This window comes from Anopheles darlingi, chromosome 2 (genome assembly GCF_943734745.1).
Source record: "Anopheles darlingi chromosome 2, idAnoDarlMG_H_01, whole genome shotgun sequence".
Taxonomy (NCBI): domain Eukaryota; kingdom Metazoa; phylum Arthropoda; class Insecta; order Diptera; family Culicidae; genus Anopheles; species Anopheles darlingi.
The window spans coordinates 39,820,842-39,839,402 of record NC_064874.1 but is presented as its reverse complement, the minus strand read 5'-3'; the positions used below and the strand labels follow the sequence as shown (position 1 = coordinate 39,839,402).

Genomic DNA, 18,561 nt, shown 5'->3' with positions numbered 1-18,561 from the left:
GAAATGTGATGAAATTGGTCCCTCCCCACGCATTTACGTACGATACGAGCAGCTGACAAGTGTGGCTGGAGTCGGGCCAAGAATCTGACCGTCAATAAGATGCGTTTGCTGACACCGTAAGACCGGTTTATCGGTTTTTTTTTCTCTACCAAATCCAACTACTCCTCGCTCTCCACTGCCTTGTCTGATAAAGGAATGCCCAAATCTTGTCAAGCTGCATTCCTGGGTCTATCGGATGCTTCCCACCGTACTAATCCAATCCGTAGCGAGCCCTCCGGTGACATTGGCGCTGGTCGCAAAGCGCCTCGTAGCTATAGTGCCTGCTGTCCTGTCGTTCTGCCTTGATCTGACACCTCTCCGTACTTATCTGTGTGTACTACTGTTGCTGCCGCATGAATGTCGTATCTCTTGGACGCAAGCCAGACCCGCTTCCTTCTTCAGGTTAACCCCTAATCCATCACTAGGCCCATGTAAATCGATCGATGAACCGCCTTTCTCTCTTCCCCCCTCCCCTTGTGTAATCCTTGTGTTTGAGTGAGATCGTTCGTTACGATGGCAACTGAATGGTTGATGTGTCCGTTTCTTCCCTAGCAACCGCAACGCCGTCTCCGAAAACCCGGTTCGGGCGACGGGGAAGCACATTCAGCTCAGTGAGATTGAATCAGAGAGCCCCGTCTAACAATCCGGTACGCCGGAACACCACGCGCGTACGAGGTCGCAGCTACACCATGAAACGGGTATTCCCATCATCCATATATCCAGCGTCCTTTACCATTCGTCTAACCTTTGCTCTCTCGTTTCATGGTTTTACAGTATCCGATTGCGACGTCACCGACGAGTTCACCGATGCCACCGATTGCCGGTGGTGGCCTTGGCGAGACACCTCGAATTCCATCCTTCCGACAGCTGCACCAGGACGCGTCCCAATCCCACCATCAGACGGGCCTCTGAAGTAACCCAGCCGATCTTTCCGGCTCGCCTCGCATTGGTGTATAAGGAGTGACCACCCTCCTCCTTCGGCCAACCATGTTCTCTAGTCATTTTGGCCAAAGCAAGTATTTTAACGGTTGGTTAGTTGGAAACCACAGCAAATGTGCCAACGGGTGTCGCAGGAATGGTAGTTAGCACCCCCTAGCACTAGGACACGATAGTTTTAAATCACATCGCGATGTTGCGATCGATGGGAGTAGCCTGTATTTCCCCCTTGTAAACGTTAGCTACGGTGGGAGTTAGTTTGTAGCTTAGCCATTCCGTAGCTGATTTCCTCCGGTATCTCTGGTCAAACTGAATGTGCGAAGCTCTAGACGGTAAATGTGATTTTATTTTTAGCAAAGCTAGGCCGCTGGACAAGGGAATGTAACGGGTTTAGAGTAGGAGAGCGGTCAGCACCCTCTAGCTAGGATAGGGATGGGGCTGCAGTTCGAGACGATTCGTCGTATGCTTCTCCATGAATCGGTTGATCGGTTATGTGCACCCTATTACTGGGCTGCTGTACTGAGGCCATTGTATCGAAAGTGCGGTTGTCCAATAAATCAATCTAACAAAACCATCGTATCGATTCCGTCGATCATTTTCGTTGGGTGCAGTTATCTTTTATTTAAGCATGATCAAATCATCGTAGCGCATGTTTCGCTGTGTTACTACCGGAATGAAAATTATGGATAAACAAGTGTTGTACCAGGAAATTGCCATTTCTCTCAAACTCAAGAAGGATGGTAAAAAAGTAGCCTTGACATCGATGAAGAGATGGTAGCTATTTCTACTATCTCTTCACTCATCTTACAAGGACTACTCGGTTGCCCTAGTTCCGCTCCATGCGTCTCCATGGGGCTGGCTCCAAAAAAAAGCAAAAAAATTGCCAAAATAGGACAAAAACTCGTTGAAAAAACTGCCGTTTCAAATATAAAAGCAGCTAGCAAATGTTTGGCAGCAAAAACATTTCAAGCATACTGTTGGCTACATACTTTGACGGATAGATGGCGCTAATACCTTGAAATATTTCATGAAATTTGACGAAATGTTGCAGTTGTTTAAATTTAAATAGACCGTTTAACGGTGAGCTACGGCCGGCTCCTCAGTTAAAAAATAAGAATGGCTCCTCCTGCTTTGAAGTTCTCACGGCAGATTTGTATAAAATTTGAGTTTTTGAGAAATTCCCAAGTGAGAGTTCTCTCAATTCGAACGCATTTCATTCATTTTTGGTATATTTTATTTATAGCTTTCCGTGAATTTTAAGCTTTCAAAAACACCTGAGCCATAGCGAGATATCGCATCGCCGTCAAGCACCATCAAAGCAAAACTAGGCCCGCGGGCCAAATTATAATAAATTGTTCATGCTTGGTCTTTATTTATTCGTTTTTTAAGCAACAAAAAACAATAGAGAAAAAAAGGGGATATGATCTTCAAATCATAATATTTCATCCGAAATATAACACATTAACCGTTATTGGCTCCTGGATTGTTTTTTTTTCTACTCGTCGTACCCTACAACAAAAAAGCCCGGTCGCCCCGGCGCCCGCGCTCGTGTCCTCTCGCACTTGCCCTTTCTCCACACTTTTCAAAGTCAAAGTTGATCGCTCGTGTTGCACGATTTGTCGCGAAATGCTACCTCTTTCTGCTTACGATAAGGTAGCTAGTAGTAGTAGTAGTAGTAGTAGTAAATGCGCGTAATGATGCTGGAAATGTAATGTTTTGTTGTAGCGGTGTGGGGCAGTAGTTGTTGGGGGTGGTGGTGGTGGGTGGTTACTGCTGATGCTTCTTAGATGGCCTTGTAGTACCGGACGCACTTGGCGTTACCGGCAGTCATGGTGGCGGTCAGGTCGGTGGCGGTGAACTCACGGACGATGGTGGTCGGCTTCTCGCCCTTTTGCTCGTGGATCAGCTTGTTGCCATCGAACGTGCACACGGACTTGACCGTGCGGCCATCGACGGTCTCTTCATCGAACTCCTCGCCCAGCTTGAACTTGATCGTGGTGTTCTTGAAGGTGGACAACGTGTTGAACGTGTACTCATCACCGTTCTTCACCAGCTCAACCGTGGGCGAGATGCTGTTGCCAAGCTTGCGCAGAACCATACCGACACCTGAAGGAGAGGAAGGAAAGAAGAAGTTAGAAAGGGCAATTTGAGTAATGATTCAGAGACACCAGTCATTCTTATCTATCACTGGCAATGGTACCCCTCCCCAAAGTGAAATGCAGCGAGCGGGCGCTATCAACTGCATCATTATCAGAGCAATGGGAGAACGTTTTACTGCTTTCGGTTCCAATCGAAACTCCTTGGTCAAGGGCACACACCATTGTAAATGGTGCACGAACTACTGCTACTCCAACACATGAACGAATAGACTAAGACGGTATAGTAATCGCTCCTCCAACGAGGTGCTAAGCTTGTTGATAATAAAACGAAAAAGAGTTTAAAAACATTTGAAGCTTCCGCCTCCAACTCGCGTAGCGGTGGCGGTTGTTGTTTGCCCCTTGAACAGCCAGCGGATCGTCGCGCGCAAAACAACTCAACAAATCCAGCGAGCAGGGTGGTGGGGGAGGGCAACAGTGCAAACAGGGAGGAGACAAAGTCTAAACAGACCACCTTCCCGTAACTCGCATCATCACTATGCAAGTCTCCTGCGCACGTTGGCGCGCTATAAACTTGCTATAGTGTCCGCTGTGGCGAATGAGGAAGTCCGTCGCCCAGAGGCGCGCTCCACCATGTTTGGCAAATGTTTTCTTATGGGACACAGACCGCAGACACCCTGACTCATTGGCCGGATAGGCCGGAAAGAACTAAATGGTGTTTAAAAAGGAAGGAAATGCTTTAAAAGGCGGAACCGAGGACACATTCTTGATGGAAGGCATAAATTAATCGTCATAAGTTCAATGGCGCGCGCGGTCACCTGCACTGTGGCCTGACGGGGCTACGGACGTTGCAGCGATAGCGCACACCAACGCACCGCCACCAATATGAGCCGGCTTGTGGTTCCGCAGCGATAATCGAAGGGATTATCGCACTCATGTGCCTTTACCAGGTCCAACTTCTAGACTCTCGATAAGAACTCAAATCCGGCCAGTAAGCGGGCAAAGGTACAAGGTTTCGGTTGCAGCGCAGCAAGCTGGACTCGTCGGTTGTCAAGTTGGCACCGACGTCACCATGGTGTTTTAAGCCGATAATTTCACCCCTTTAACGGGTCTTGCTGTGTTTCTGTGCGTTTATCAATCATCATCAGACTGCTGATGGGAGGGGGCAAGAGGTGGAAGAGGAGGAGAAGGAGCAAGATGTAGAGATTGCGTAAGAGTTACTCAGTCACCCTGACATGAAGCAAATACCGGAGAAACGGCATCGTTGTCGCTTATCGGGGTATTTATATTTACAATTTATGTTAGCAGGATCCGCAGTAATCCGAAGAAAGGCGAAAGCGGAAAGAAGAAGAAGACGAAGGCGATAGTCACAACGGTCAACCTTTTTATCATTGCACCGCTTATCGCCTCGTACGTACAGACACACACACACACACACACATATTACTTGCTTGCAAAGAACCGAGTAGGCCTCGCGTCCTCAGCAGGGGAGTGAAGTGGAGTTGGTTAAAATTAAATCAACCCCTGGTCATCGGCAACTCAAGCATGCCATTGCGTTGCCAAGAACCGTCCGTCACCCGTCCAGTGGTGTGCGATCGTCGTCGATGGTGTCTTCAACAGGAACCGTTGCATGTAATTACATCAAAAAAATTGGGACAAACTCTAACCTCATTAGAGCATGATTAACGTTGGCTAAGGGGTCAGTGAACACACACACCTGTCAATTTCGGACGTGTGCGATGACGCATAAATGATATTGAGACAGTAGGCAGCTGCAACCTGCTGTGCAATGGTGACCCGCCCCTGATGGTACCGAAATTAGTGCAACAAAAGGTCAACAACATCGACAACGGGTGCCAGGTGGACGCTTGAACGTTACAGCAACAGGTAGCCACGTGCAAGCGGTAACCTATTAAAGATGGAGGCAGCCTCCATGCAGAGCACACAAGACGTAAATCGGATGAGCTCCATCAGTGGGTGCTCGGATCCAGCATATTCCTCTTTTGTGGCAGTAAAACGGATTACTTAGTTAATGAGCAACCACAGGTGCTGCTTAAGAGTGGTAACACCAAGTGCGTCAGATTGAAACGAATTTTGCATGCCAACACACGCACACCATGGCCAACTAATTCGTCCGGGAACGCGTGCAGTCGGCGATAATGATGTTAATCTATTACACCACTCTGCTACTGGCGTACATAGGAGTGGAGGAGATTAACGGGCAACCATATCAGACGTGTATGGCGACAGACCTGCAGGAGGGCATCGGGACCAGAGAGTGGCCAGAGAGACAGAGAGAGAGAGAGAACAAACTCTTCCGCAACCACACCCTGGCGGGACCGCCCAATGGATAATATAATGGATTCTTGATTCAATTATGTTGTCCCCTTTGCGTTTTGAACCAATTGAACCTCTTGAGACAGAGTCCGTGATTCTCTCTATATATACAGCACACAACACTCACACACAATGGTTCGTCTGCTTCGTTTTTCATTTGACACCCGGAGTCAACCTGTGACAGCATGGCGTGAGAAAACTGGTTAAACGCCGTCCTCGAGTCTGCACTGGACGACAACACCACCAGCAGGAGGACACAATGCTGCTGCTGCTGCTGGTGGTGGCGGACGGGCAAATTGGATTGATCTTAATTAATTCACAATGGATGCTGCTGTTGGTGATGCTGGTGGTGGTTCTTACATCTTCTTGCTGGCCGCAGACAGGAAGGCGGCCATACAAACGCGCGCCCTCTCCCCCGGTCAAATGCATAATTGAGTCTGGACAGACATCATCGAGCAGCCCACTTCAATCCGGAAACGGTCAAGCAGGCGGTTGCTCTGGTTGCTTCAATGCAAGTTTCATTGCATGATCCATTTTACATTTCATTTTGCTTTAGCCCTTAGTAGGCTCATCATAACCATAACCTTGCTTGACTGAACGGGCTTGTTTTTGTCCTCCTCCCGTAATTACCGTCAATGAGTCACATCCAGGAGTAGTGCGTCAGTGCTGTTTGTCGAGTAATAAGCATTAAGCATTCCGATTGTCACACCACACCCACCACCGGTGAGGAAACAACGTAACGAGTGTCGAAATACGAGACAGTAATGTGTTCGACGAGCAACACAAAAAAGGCGGAATACATTTGTATTCCAGACCTTTTTTTTTTATCAGTGCGCTGCTCATGTGTCACTGGCCAGATTACATTTGCTCGGTGCAAGTGAAACACAATAACTTTTCTCCCTCTCTACTACCTCTATCTCTTCCTCCTGTCACACGTTAGGGCGTAGCGAGCAAAGTACGGACAGAGCGATGGCGATGACAAGCGAAGGCTATTGACCCTACCCGGTGGCGCGTCTTGCAATGCGTGACTGACAACCGGTACAACAAGCTGGTGCACACCACCATGCGGTATCTCCAAAAGAAGAGGGAATCACATTAACGGCGATGGAAGTGCAGATACCGATCCAAACCCCGTTCCAAACCAGACCTTACAATAAAAAAAAACTCCATCGTGCACCGCATGCCAACGCGTTTTCGATTTCTTTTCGAAGAGAAAAAACAAGTTTAATCTTAATTCACGCTTCCACAAGAAGATCAGGATAGACTCTCCCCCGTCCTCTTCTCTCCCCCCCCCCCCCACCTGCCATGCATTCCAATGCGATGCAAATTGCGGGAAGGAAGCCACATACTTGTGATGCATAGAAAAACCGGTTCGAGATGTATCCGACTGATTCGCAGGAAAACGATAGAACCGGCCGGCACATGAAGAGCGCAAACGCGTCTATCCGGCACACGCACGCACCATCATCGTACGATTCGCTCGCGATTGGCTGGATGTTGCGACGAAGACGGCCGTGCCTCCGGAGGGCGCGATCCGGAGGCGAGAAAGAAAAAAATAGATACCCTAAAAACCGCGTTTGCTCGCGTTTTGTGCAATTTGCTTTGCGGCTGGCTGCTACGATCGGTATCGCGGTGTTACGGCAGATCTCTGGCTCTCTGGGCACGGGACACGAGGCTACCTACTACGATAATTGCCATTCCAATCGGTGGTGCTAGAACACTCGCGTCACGCGTCGGTTTCCTCGGTTTTTTTTATCACGAATTCGGATGGGGTTTTCACACGGAATACTTACCGAGAGCCTTCATGTAATCATCGAATCCCTCGGACTTCTCCATCTTGTACTTCTTTCCCTCCCAGATGGCGGCCATTGTGATGTGAGTTTGGCGAGGTTTCTGCAAACGATCGAAGCGAAGAGCGTGTCAGGGGTTCTACCGCGACGCGAGTTGGGCACGTTTTTGACGACGACGCCGTCACCGGCGCTTAGTTTTATATGCGACGCCGTGGCCGCCCGCTCCCGCACACTACGAGACGCGGCAAAACACATGCGTTTGCGCAATACAGCGGTGCACGCAACATTGAACTCGGTTTCTGTCGTCAGTGACAATTTTCCACCGTCCCGTCTGGCGATTCCCATCACGAAATCGGGGTTTTTTTGTATGGGAATTGTCAGATGCGGTGCTACCGAAAAAGTGTAGGTTCTCGGAAATGTTGCACTTTTGATACATTTTCGAATTAGGAAAATTATAGGCCCCGTTTCGAAGCAGTTTTGGAAAGCGAAAACCACGATTCCTCCAGCCCTGTCGAGCTTAAGCTTTTGCCAGGCACTGTAAAAGCCGGTCAATTGGATGTGTGTGCGTGAGGTGCTGCTCGGCGCGTTTTACGTTTGGACCGTAGAGGTTCTTTCCTCCGTTTTTCCTTTCTTCTTTTGCTCAACCGTTTCCATGGGGAGTGTAAAGGGTTCTTATCCGACTTCATTATACCGGATAATATCTCAAACCGCGGCACCTTACCCAGCCGGGGTGCATCAAAGAGGATACACTTTTACAATCGTCTTTTGGCTAATCAACGCGGATCCCATGTGGACTTTGACCACCGATGGCGATAGGTAGTAACAACCGGCCGTGGACCGGGCCGTATCGCGATATCGGAAAGATGTGTTTACTGTCATGCAATGCATACGCCCGTTGCAGTGAAGGAAAAGTAGAGTTTTTTGCATTAGAAATGACAATATCGACTATCCATAAATCAAATTAAATTGAAGTAATTCATATAAATTTAGATTCATTTTCTAAATGTTCTACAATTCGAAAGAATAGTCCTTTTTGAGTTCATCCAAATTTTCCAAAAAGCAAAGAATCTTGTCGTCGCGCCATTAAAGTTTGACCTCAAATCCTGTTACTATTACCATAACAAACCTAGCAGTACTTTTTAGCCAAAAAATGGGATTTGTACGTTTTGCTGCATAAAAGAGGAAACTCATTAATAATGAATATAACACTTTTTTGACAATCTATTTTGATTGGTGGTCGAATTTATGTTTTACATTGGATTTTTTTTACATAGAATTGGACGAGTATTTCCGATTTAGTAGGGAATCGAAATAATTGTTAACTCGTCTAATAAATGTTAAAACTCATCATTTTGTATCAAGGCTACCCAACGAGGAAAGAGAGACCGTTTTGATGCCCAATCCGCGGATTGTCTGATGCCCAAAGAGGTGCCCAATCCCAAAATATCAAGCAAATTTTCCATATATTTTTGCGTCCGTAGCACCTATTCGGCCGCAGCACAATCCGCGGATTGTCCCTCTCGATGGGCATCAATTTGGACGCTGTAGTGGGACAAATTGCGACCGACGGAAACTATTTGGACGCTGTAGTGGGACAAATTGCGACCGGCGGACACTATTTGGACACTGTAGTGGGACAAATTGCGACCGGCGGACACTATTTGGACACTGTTTTAAAACCGGCTTGGAGCGTTTTTATTCTATTTTTAGATTTTATAGCCTGCTTGGATCGTTTTCACATTTTATCAAAATATTTAATAATAAACAATAAGTTTAACAATGAAACAAAACTACATGGGTTTTGTACTTTTGGAGTACATTTTTTAATATTGAATTTCATATTATTATTTTGCACATTTTTTTATATCCATGTGATATTGTTGATATCGATGTGCTACAGCACAGACGATTCACCGCAAATGGCTTTGGCTTCGAATGTTCTACTGCAGGCAGTTCTAGGGTCACGTACAATATACTGTTTTCGCTGTACACAACTATCTGCTTCTGTACTTTTCTGCTTCTTGATCTTGATGCAGAAAATCTTGACTCCTCCCTGGTCCTCGGCGCAACTCCTTGTGTGAAGGATTAATAGAGATATCCTGTCATCTTTACACGATCATAGACCCGGTACCTTTTAACCTGAAATGCTTAAAGATCAGATGAATTAATTTTCGAAACATAAATCTACTTCTAAACCGAACAATACTTACCATTGCACATGCACTACACGAGCCAGGATGCAATGCGCCTCTCAGTCATTTTATTCGTCAATGACTACGTGATGTAATTTTTCCACTTTCGTTACAACCGCGGCATTCAATCTCTCACTCTTTCTTATTCTAGCTTTCTCGTTCTCGCAAAGTGATATTTTTTGCGAGCTGGACTTTTTGAGCCCGGCGGGAACTGTTTGGGCACTAAGGCCGAATAGTTCCCGATGGAACCAATTTGAGACACATATGAGGTAGACTTTTTGAGCCCGGCGGGAACTGTTTGGGCACTAAGGCCGAATAGTTCCCGATGGAACCTATTTGAGACACATATGAGGTGGACATTTTGAGCCCGGTGGGAACTGTTTGGGCACTAAGGCCGAATAGTTCCCGATGGAACCTATTTGAGACACATATGAGCTGGACATTTTGAGCCCGGCGGGAACTGTTTGGGCACAAAGGCCGAATAGTTCCCGATGGAAACTAAATGTCTATGTATTGCGGCTATTTAGTTTCCGCCGGTCTCAAGACGGCCGCTCGAGAGACCGCGCCGATTAAAATGTACCCTTGGGTAACCATGAATAAGAACGTTGAGAAGATTGAGAGTATAAACTTCTTTAATCTTTTGATGACTCCGATACGTAATGTTGATGGATTTATACATTTGTTTTAAATTCAAAAGATTTGTGTGAAGTTTTCGTTTTAACTAGGAGTCATATTTTAACATTTATAGTTTAACAAACATAATAAAATATAAACATTCATTATTTGGTAATATGAAAGGCATGACTTTCATGTGAATAGTTTGTGGAAATCAAAATAAATACTTTTAACTTTTTGACACTATAAATTTGGTAAGATTCCAAGTTAAAGCATTTGAATTCCACATAAAAAAGGTTGGATTTGAGTGTAATTATTTGATGGATGAAGGCTCGGCAAACAATAAATATCACACCACCGATCAGACCAATAGAACTCAAAACAAAATAAAAATACAACTATAACATAATACATAAACTCATAATGTAAAATACCTATATTCAACAATATACTAGCTGTGTATTCATTATTTTCTTTTTTTCCAATTTTAAAGTGGTTCTTGAGGATATCATATAATTTTACTTCATAATCTATACTTTTTATCCAATAACACGCACTAATACTTCATGAAGCATCCTTCATAATCTTCATGAAGAACCATAAGGTTCGTTGGTGACATGCTATCTGCTGACTCCCAAAAATTCCCAAAAAGTTATACAACTATCAAGGATTCCAATGTGCAATTATTGTTCTTTGTAAATGCAATTTAAAAATTCATTCAGCATTTAGTGGTTTACCTTTATACATTTTCTAAGTTACAACTGATAGTTATTGTTTTAGTATTTGTAATTGGTCTCTGCCTTTTCAATCTGGATGCATCAAAACAAGAAATGAAAGAAGTAGCATAACATCTTGTAATGTTTTTTGCTATCCTGGTTCTGATCAAGTTCTTTGCATTTTTGCTGGTAAACCAAAGCTGGTAGCTGCGTAAGAGCACTTCAAGAAAATTAACTGTGCAAGCAAATGATATCTCAACGGCACTTTAATCCCGATTACATGTAATTTATTTTCTGAATAGTATTGTACCTGCAAGCGATCTGCGATCGTCATCCTTTTATATTTGTATTTATATGTTATATTTTTTTGTGTAAAATCCTGTTCACCTCTCACACGTTCAGTTGTTTTTTTTTTTAATTCATTCAGTTGTTTTTTTTCAACATATATAAGGACGGTCGAGCCGTACGTTTAATTCATTCAGTTGTAAGTCATAAAGTAATTGAAGTAATAACTTATTTTTTCTATTTTACAATTTTTGTTAAAATTTGTATCAAAGCGAAAATATTGTTTGAAATATCGTTGAAGTGTTTGTAATACTTTACCATGGATCTATTGAAATCATTCATCAATAGGCCTCAAGCTAAACTAGATACGCTAATACATTAACAGAACCAGATGCATTTAACAGAACAAGATGCTACACTGGTAAGGGGAATTTTCCTTAACTATCATAAATAGATAACCATTACAAAAGATTAAATCCTCTTACACCAAAATATCAGCGGAATAAATGTCCATCTAAACCTAACACGATTGTCCCACTGTAAGAACCCGATCCGCCCGGCTCTGTTTTCTGCGGTCTGCTTCCCGAAAATCGAAATCCTTCAATCATTCACGCCATGGCCACAAATAGGTTCGTTCCGTAGATCCCAAGGTTCGTTCCGTAGATTGATACTAAAAATAAACTTTTCCAGTTCCAGGCTCTTGGAAAAGTTGGCGGCGGAACTAAATTAGTCGCCGCAGCGCCAACTATCTACCGCAATTGGCACCCGTGGGGTCGTGGGCCCTTATGCCGAGGGACATACCGGCGCCACCGTCACGATTATTGCTGCAAATCATACGCGAGCCATGCTCGCGTGGCCACATTATCGCACTTGCCCTTTGGTCAACAAAGGGTCCCGCGTGGATAAAGGTGCGGCTCCGTGGGTAGATTGCTTTATCGATTTTGAAAATTGGAATCGAACCGACTTCCCCTCGAGCTGGAATCATCCCGCGCCTATCGTTTAGTAGAGACCCACTGCAGTGACGTTGGATCGTCTTAACGTTCGCGCTATGGCTCCCGATAAGTAAATCCACGGCGTGGCAGGCGAGGTCAAGATTAGATAATAGATGTCCGTTGTTTTTTTTTTCTCCTTCCTGCAGGTAGCAGGTCCATTCACAAGCGCACAGCTTTGAAGAGAGGGGGTCTCCCTTTGTTGTTTGTGGCACCTGCGCTGCGGAAACCCCTCCCGAGCGGAAGATACTATGTGTAATCCGACCAAAAACTACTAAACTTTTATGTTGTTGTTGTTGTTTTTGTTTTTGTTGTGCTTGCGTTGGTCCCTTCGGTGGCGTCCGTAGGATGGGCGCATTAGGGGCCGCATCTTGGCCTCTAAACCAACGCGACTCCCAGCGAAGAGGCAGAGGCCGGGATTTAGAAGTTTCACGATAAGGCCACGAGGCAGAGATTGTTGTTTCGTTTTTTTTCTTCGATGCATTCCCTGTCCCGCTCTAGGCTCGACGTCAGATTAGGGAAGGCAATCTCAACCCGAACGCCCCCCTCCCTGCCCGCACATCACTTCCTCCCTTTAGGCATCATATTCGGGCGGGTAATGGCACGGCACCTTACTTCGTTGGTCTTTCATTTTTGTTTCCCAGCGTGAATTACGCTGAGCATCGCGTGCACCTTCCGACTTCCAGGGGATGTCGGGGAAGTGGGGGAGGGGGGCCAAGGACCAAGAGTAAACTTCTGCATGGAGAACTCCTCTGGTAACCCCTCCATACGTCAATCCTGTCCGCTAGAATAGAAAAAAAAACCAGAGGGTAGGCAGAATTGTGTTGCAGGGAATGGCCGATATGGAATGGCGGAAAACGATAACGTGTTCCAGCGACGTTTGGGTGTGTGGACCAGTAGGAGGTCGTTTCAAGAGGACGTCCCAAATGGTGTTCAACGGAGCGGAGGGAATGTTTTCTTCGTCTCGAAAACACACTCACAGCACAGGTTTCGGGGATGGAATGAAGCTTATATTTTGTCGATGGCCTCAGCTCCTCCAGTGCCTCAATGGGCTCACTGCTGGGCCACACCAGTCCTGGTGGGCTACAACAACACCCGGATAAACACCTTTACCTGCCACAAACGGCAACAGCAGCAGCAGCAGCAGTAGAAGCAGCAGCAGCAGAAGAAGCAGCAGCAGCAACTTTAACCGAAGTGGAAAAACGTACCATTATCACACCCGTTCGTCCGTCCATGGCACTCCTTACGGACCCCCTTCCCCCCCCTCTTCCCCCGGGATACGAACCCTACGTGGGCATCCTCCCGTACGAGTGAAGCGGAGTTGTGTGTACGAATGATGCCATAAAATATGTAAACAGTGGAGCATTATTTCCTGTCTGGGAGGCCCCGCGTGCCCCGTGGACCGCGCGGGACCTCGAAACCGCCTCGCACGATTCTTCAACCCGAACCCCACACCTCCCCAACCGCTGGTTTTCCCAAGCCCCTTACCAGAAGCGCGAGCAACGGTCTATGTAACGACGGAAACACCGAACACGTTTCCAGTTCCTGTTCCTCGTTCCATCTCACTCGCTCTCTCTCTCTCTCTCTCTCTCTCTCTCTCTCTCTCTCTCTCTTTCGTGCGATAGAAATACAAGATTTCACCGCCGTTCTCACCCACTCCTAAGCTCCCTATGGCTCGTGGACACCACGAACGAGGTACACTCACACCACAGACAGGACATGGCGTCCTTGCGAACGTACACCAACGCCCAAGGACCGCTGTCTCACCTGGGCCTCGGTGGTCCGCCTGTGTGCTGGTGTGCGTGCCCGACGCCGGCTGTTCTGCGCATTGGTATATGTAGGCCACAAAAGTGCATCCGTGTGTAGCCGAAGTCTTGCACGGGCGGCCGGGCGTGTGCAGCTGTGTCTCGTGACCCACCGACCCACCGACCGACCGACGGATCGGCTGCTGCTGCTGCTGCTGCGTGTGTTGTATATTTATGATAGCGTCAAAGAGAGAGAGAGAGCGCGAGAGAGAACACCTATCCCTACGAGAGCTTTCGCTCTCGGTAGAAGTAGCTTTTGGTTCGGAAAACGGATTCGGAGGGGGGAAATCGAAATCTTCTTCGGGAAAATTGTGCTTCGCGCGAATACCAGTTAATACAGACGAATGGTGGTTGCTGAACGCTCGCTCGGACTGTCGAACGTTGGGTGCCAGACCACGAGCAGAAGGACTTGTGGGTGATTAACTCCTTCATGGTTATTAGCTGATTAATTGCCGCCATCCCGTCGAGTACCTTCCTGCTGGGTGGGGGGCTATTCGCAACAAATGACTACGTTATGCTTGTTCGATGAAGAGAGCATTGAATGAAATGCATATTAAATTCAGACAACACTTCCTATGTTAGGCAGTGGTTGGTATTATGCTTTCGATGCTTCGACTAGGACACATGCTGGAAGGTGTGTTGAATTTTCGTTAGATTTTTCGGTAACCAACTCGTTAGTGTTAAAACCCCAGTACTGAAGTTAATGTTACCTTTCAACTCGATATTCCAGCCTCTTAAGTAGTTAAGGAATTCTCATGAGGAAGTTAAGTAGACGCTGAACAACATGCTGTTACCTTATTTGATACAGCATGTTAATACATAGATAGTGCTGTTTTGAAGTAAGAACTCCGATTCGGTCCCGTCTCTTATCTTCTCTAAACGGTAAAAAGATCTGTACAATCGAAATCAAATCAGTGATTTATCCTGAATCTGAGCGGTTAATATCGTATTTCGTGGTATTAGATGTTTATCTTTCAATGCTTAATATACGTACGTGCAATAGACAAAATGCAGCATGATAAAATGATATTTAATAATGTTACACAATGGTTATCGAAGCTCAAAAGTTTTGAAATAATAGAATATCAAATTGTTGTAAAAAATGAACTCCACTGCGACAGTAGTATCAGTACCGTTAGCATTAGTTTCATGATGATATTTAGTTCTTTCGTTCGAGACACTACAATAAAACTTATACTTTTCAAAACCAACAAAAGGGCATTTTTCTTGTATTCCTATGAGAACACTCTACAACAATTGTATCCTCTGGAAATTGTATTAAATCTACCGCTTGTCAAAAATGCTAGCCAGTAATATGAGGAAAATATAGCTAAAACGATAAAACCATGGCATCAATTCCAGGAATGCATGGGTGCATAAGACACTGCAACAAGCCAGAAATATGGAGGAGGTTCGTTTGCTGGATGATGAGTGTTTCTAGGTAGTCACGTCGAGGTTTTACGATATTCTCAACTTTTCCAATTTTCGTTGCATTTTGATGAAGGCAAAGTGAATTCGTTTCGAACAGCGAGCTTCACATAATTATCGCAGAAAAAGTATCAAAAATTTGAACAACATCTCGACAAGGTTGGTAACGAACACTTGAACTACAGATAACTAACCAATCTGTAGTCCAAGTGTTCGACATTTGAAACGGATCGCTCCAGTAGTTTTACAATTAACCTTGAAAACGTTGGTTCTTGGAAAATCCCCTTCGAAGCTATAGCTCAATTCTCTCAAACGATTTTCCGAATCCGGTGCGATTCGCAGGATGTTCAAATGAATGCATCGTTATCAGTGTTGCTCAAAATTCAAATTAATCCATAAATTCTACATAATATGTTTGTGGGCTTCACCATAATAAGTAAGACCCTTAAACAACTGCAATCAAAACCCAAACCAACAAAAGCAAGCAAAAACTATACATGACAGCTCCTCCTTAAAGACTTGTTTCTCGTAGTGTTGTCGTAGTATAACGAAAAATTTCGGCCCTGCTGGCCCCTCTCCTTCGCCATTGCTGGTAAGGTGTAATGCGGATGGCGATGCACATGCTGTGGATTGCTCAATTGCGAAGCACATTCTGCGGCAGCATACACTTTCGCTGTCAACAACTGGCCAATGCAGGCGGGCAAATGAATTGTACCTTCTCAAAACAATCCTTCTTGTCCGCTTTCCAAAGGATGAAGAGCTTCCTGAAAGGGATGAAGGGCGCTTGGAATCGTCGACGACACGTTCTATGGTGGATCGTGCCATTCCATGTTACAACATTGCTTGCGCGTGAGCGAGACGTCGAATGAAGTAGGGAAGAGAAAGAGAGGTGGCGAGAGAGAGGGAGAGAGAGAAAGAGAGTTTATAGACCCTGGACGACGTGCGACGCGGTGTGGCCAACATCGCCTTTGGTCGACGCGGCGCGTTTTCACCTTCACCTAATTTCGGATCGCGTTTTTCACGTACCAACCCTACCGCCCGCCAAGTCCAGCCACACCACCAGCTGCTCCAACAGCCTAGACACCTTACCCATGTGAGTCCGGCGCGAGTTGCGAACGAAACGGACGAGTTCGAGCTCGTTTCACTCGCGGTAACATCGGCGAAAGGAGGATGGGAGAGGAACCCAAGAGGAGTGTCAGGCGTTCGGCGGTGTTCTGGCCGCTTGCATGAGCCCCCCCTGAGATGGTGATGGTGCAACGGCAGCGAGGACGACGGCGGTATCTAGAGCACATCCACCTCGCGCGGCTCGCGGGATCAGGGAACTTTTCGGGAAGTCGCAGGAACCATCACCGTCCACATCGCAGTCGAGTCGAGTGCCTGGAGTGCTGGTGGTAGTGGTGTTGGTTGGGTCTCGCCACCATTCTCGGCTCGTAGGTTCGTGAACCGAGCGCCGAGAAGCGAGAAAGCACTAGGAAGCAGCGTATTCTAGCGTGCACTTTCAGGGCGCGCTGCATCACGGCACGAAACTGTTCCTCGGTAAGTCAGAAAGGGATGGAAAAAGGAGCAGAATCCTTGCCGAGTTGGCACGCGGCACGAACCGACCGACCGACCGACGGGACGGAAGTTCGAAATTCGAAAATTGCGCACGCAGTTGTAGGTGCTTGAACTCTCGGCGGTTCCACGGTGTGCCACGCGGCAAGCAAGGCACTGCCGGGAGGATGGAGGCACCTCGGAAGTTTGTCGGTTATCGTTTTGCTATCGGGGACTGTTTTTTTTAATTCTACAATGTTGTTGTTGTTGTTGTTGTTGTTGTTGTTTTGGCCCAGGCATCGCTCTTTTCGATAAGAAGAGAAGAATCTACAGAGCAATTATCTTGCTGGTCCAAAACAATTGACCGAGAACGGGATTCTTGGCTAATGGTTAGAGATATTGAAGGATTTCAGGGCAAAAAAACAACAATAAGAGCAGCAACAGTAGCTGAGGAACCACTAGTAGGCCATTCCACCACCATTCCATGTACCGTGTACACGTGAGTGCGCGTGTGTGTATGGGTGTGTTGATCTACGGTTCGACGGAAATCCCTGTTGCTGCCCCAGGAACTGAACTGTCGGTGGCGCTCGGGAACCGGGCACGGCGGTGCGGGCTGCGAGCAGTGGAACTGGAATTCCGGATCGGGTCCGGATCGGGATCGGGTCGGGATTCGGGACTCCAGCGCGAGAAAGCGGAAGGGAACTCGAGCGGGTGGCACACGAGAACTCCGACTGCCGCCGACGACGACGACGACGAGCAGGACGACGAGCAGGACGACGAGCAGGACGTCGCGGGTCACATCACTACGACAACGACTGTGGCGGTAACCGTATCGTACGGGGATCGTACGGGATCTACAGAGGGGGTTTATCGGGGAGGCTTTTGCTCGCGAACGTCTCTCACGCGGAACGCTAGCAAGTGTGTATTGTGTGGGGCTGGGATCCCCGAACCCACTTCCGCCTCCGGCCAGCACTGCTCCACATTTCCTTCTTCCCCCTCCCCGTCGTGTCGTGTGGCCCAAGCAGGTGGCGGTCGGGACTTAGAGGTGGTCATTGATTGTTTTGCCGTGCCAGTGGTTGGTTGGTCCGTCATCGGTCGGTCCGTCGGTCGGTCGGTTGGACGGTCGGTTGGTTCGGTGCAATCCGTGTTCGATGCGGAGGTCAGTTACGTCCGGTTCCTTGCCATCATCACATCACAACAGCAGCGCACCATGCGGTACGGTGCAGATTCGTGCGACCTCAGACTTCTCAGCATCGACAGCAGCACCAGCAGCAACCATTATGCCACAGACGGCAGGTGTTGTGGACATTAATCCCACGATTTTCCATCCAACCAGTCACCATCAGCAGCAGCAGCAGCAGCAGCAACAGCAGCAGCCAGTAGCATCTTCATCGGGAACTGGCCAACCTTCGTCAGCCAACGACGCACCTTGCCAGCTCGAGACGGTCGGATCGGTCGACGTGCTCTTGCTGATGGTTTACCTGCGAGCGAACCGAGCTCGGGCCAGCCATAACCTCAAAAAGAAGGAATTGGGTCAATCCTGAGTAGGCGCTTGCCGTGTGTGTGTGTGTGCAGTATGTGGCCGCCAGTGTGAGGGATTTACGTGTTTTCGTGTTTTCGCAGTGCGTGGGTGTGTGTGATCAGTGTAGCTACGATCCCTCTTTTCGTGGCCGAGAGATCTTTAACACGTTAAGCACGAGTGATCGTGTGAACCGCTACTGCTTGTTTGCCCCTTGTGAGTGCAACGCTGCAACCTGCGTCCGCTCAGTCCGCTCGCCCTAGACCTCCATCGGATCCCATATT

General features: G+C 47.1%; 2 protein-coding genes across 2 annotated transcripts in view; one reads left to right on the top strand and one right to left on the bottom strand.

The window, feature by feature from the left end:
* The window catches only part of LOC125959653 (adenylyl cyclase 78C), a 48,211-nt gene extending 46,671 nt beyond the window's left edge, over positions 1-1,540 (top strand). Inside the window, exons 12-13 of the mRNA XM_049692484.1 lie at positions 592-737; positions 814-1,540. Coding sequence (XP_049548441.1) covers positions 592-737; positions 814-951 — 284 coding nt within the window. The 3' untranslated portion in view covers positions 952-1,540. The remainder of the gene's footprint in view (positions 1-591; positions 738-813) is intronic.
* Positions 1,541-2,410: 870 nt separating this feature from the next.
* LOC125948667 (probable fatty acid-binding protein) lies at positions 2,411-7,360 on the bottom strand. The gene is made up of 2 exons (XM_049674939.1): positions 7,202-7,360; positions 2,411-3,081 (listed from the first exon to the last, which is right to left on the bottom strand). Exons 1-2 carry the CDS (start codon positions 7,275-7,277, stop codon positions 2,759-2,761), a joined length of 399 nt encoding a protein of 132 aa, XP_049530896.1. The 5' UTR covers positions 7,278-7,360; the 3' UTR covers positions 2,411-2,758.
* Between the last annotated feature and the right edge of the window lie 11,201 nt (positions 7,361-18,561).

What these genes read in the sequence shown, in the direction of transcription:
- LOC125948667 (XM_049674939.1), bottom strand. Translation starts at nt 7,277, where the DNA reads ATGGCCGCCATCTGGGAGGGAAAGAAGTACAAGATGGAGAAGTCCGAG. An exon ending in TGATTACATGAAGGCTCTCG is followed by an intron (nt 3,082 to 7,201) that starts GTAAGTATTCCG and finishes CCTCTCCTTCAG; the next exon opens with GTGTCGGTATGGTTCTGCGC.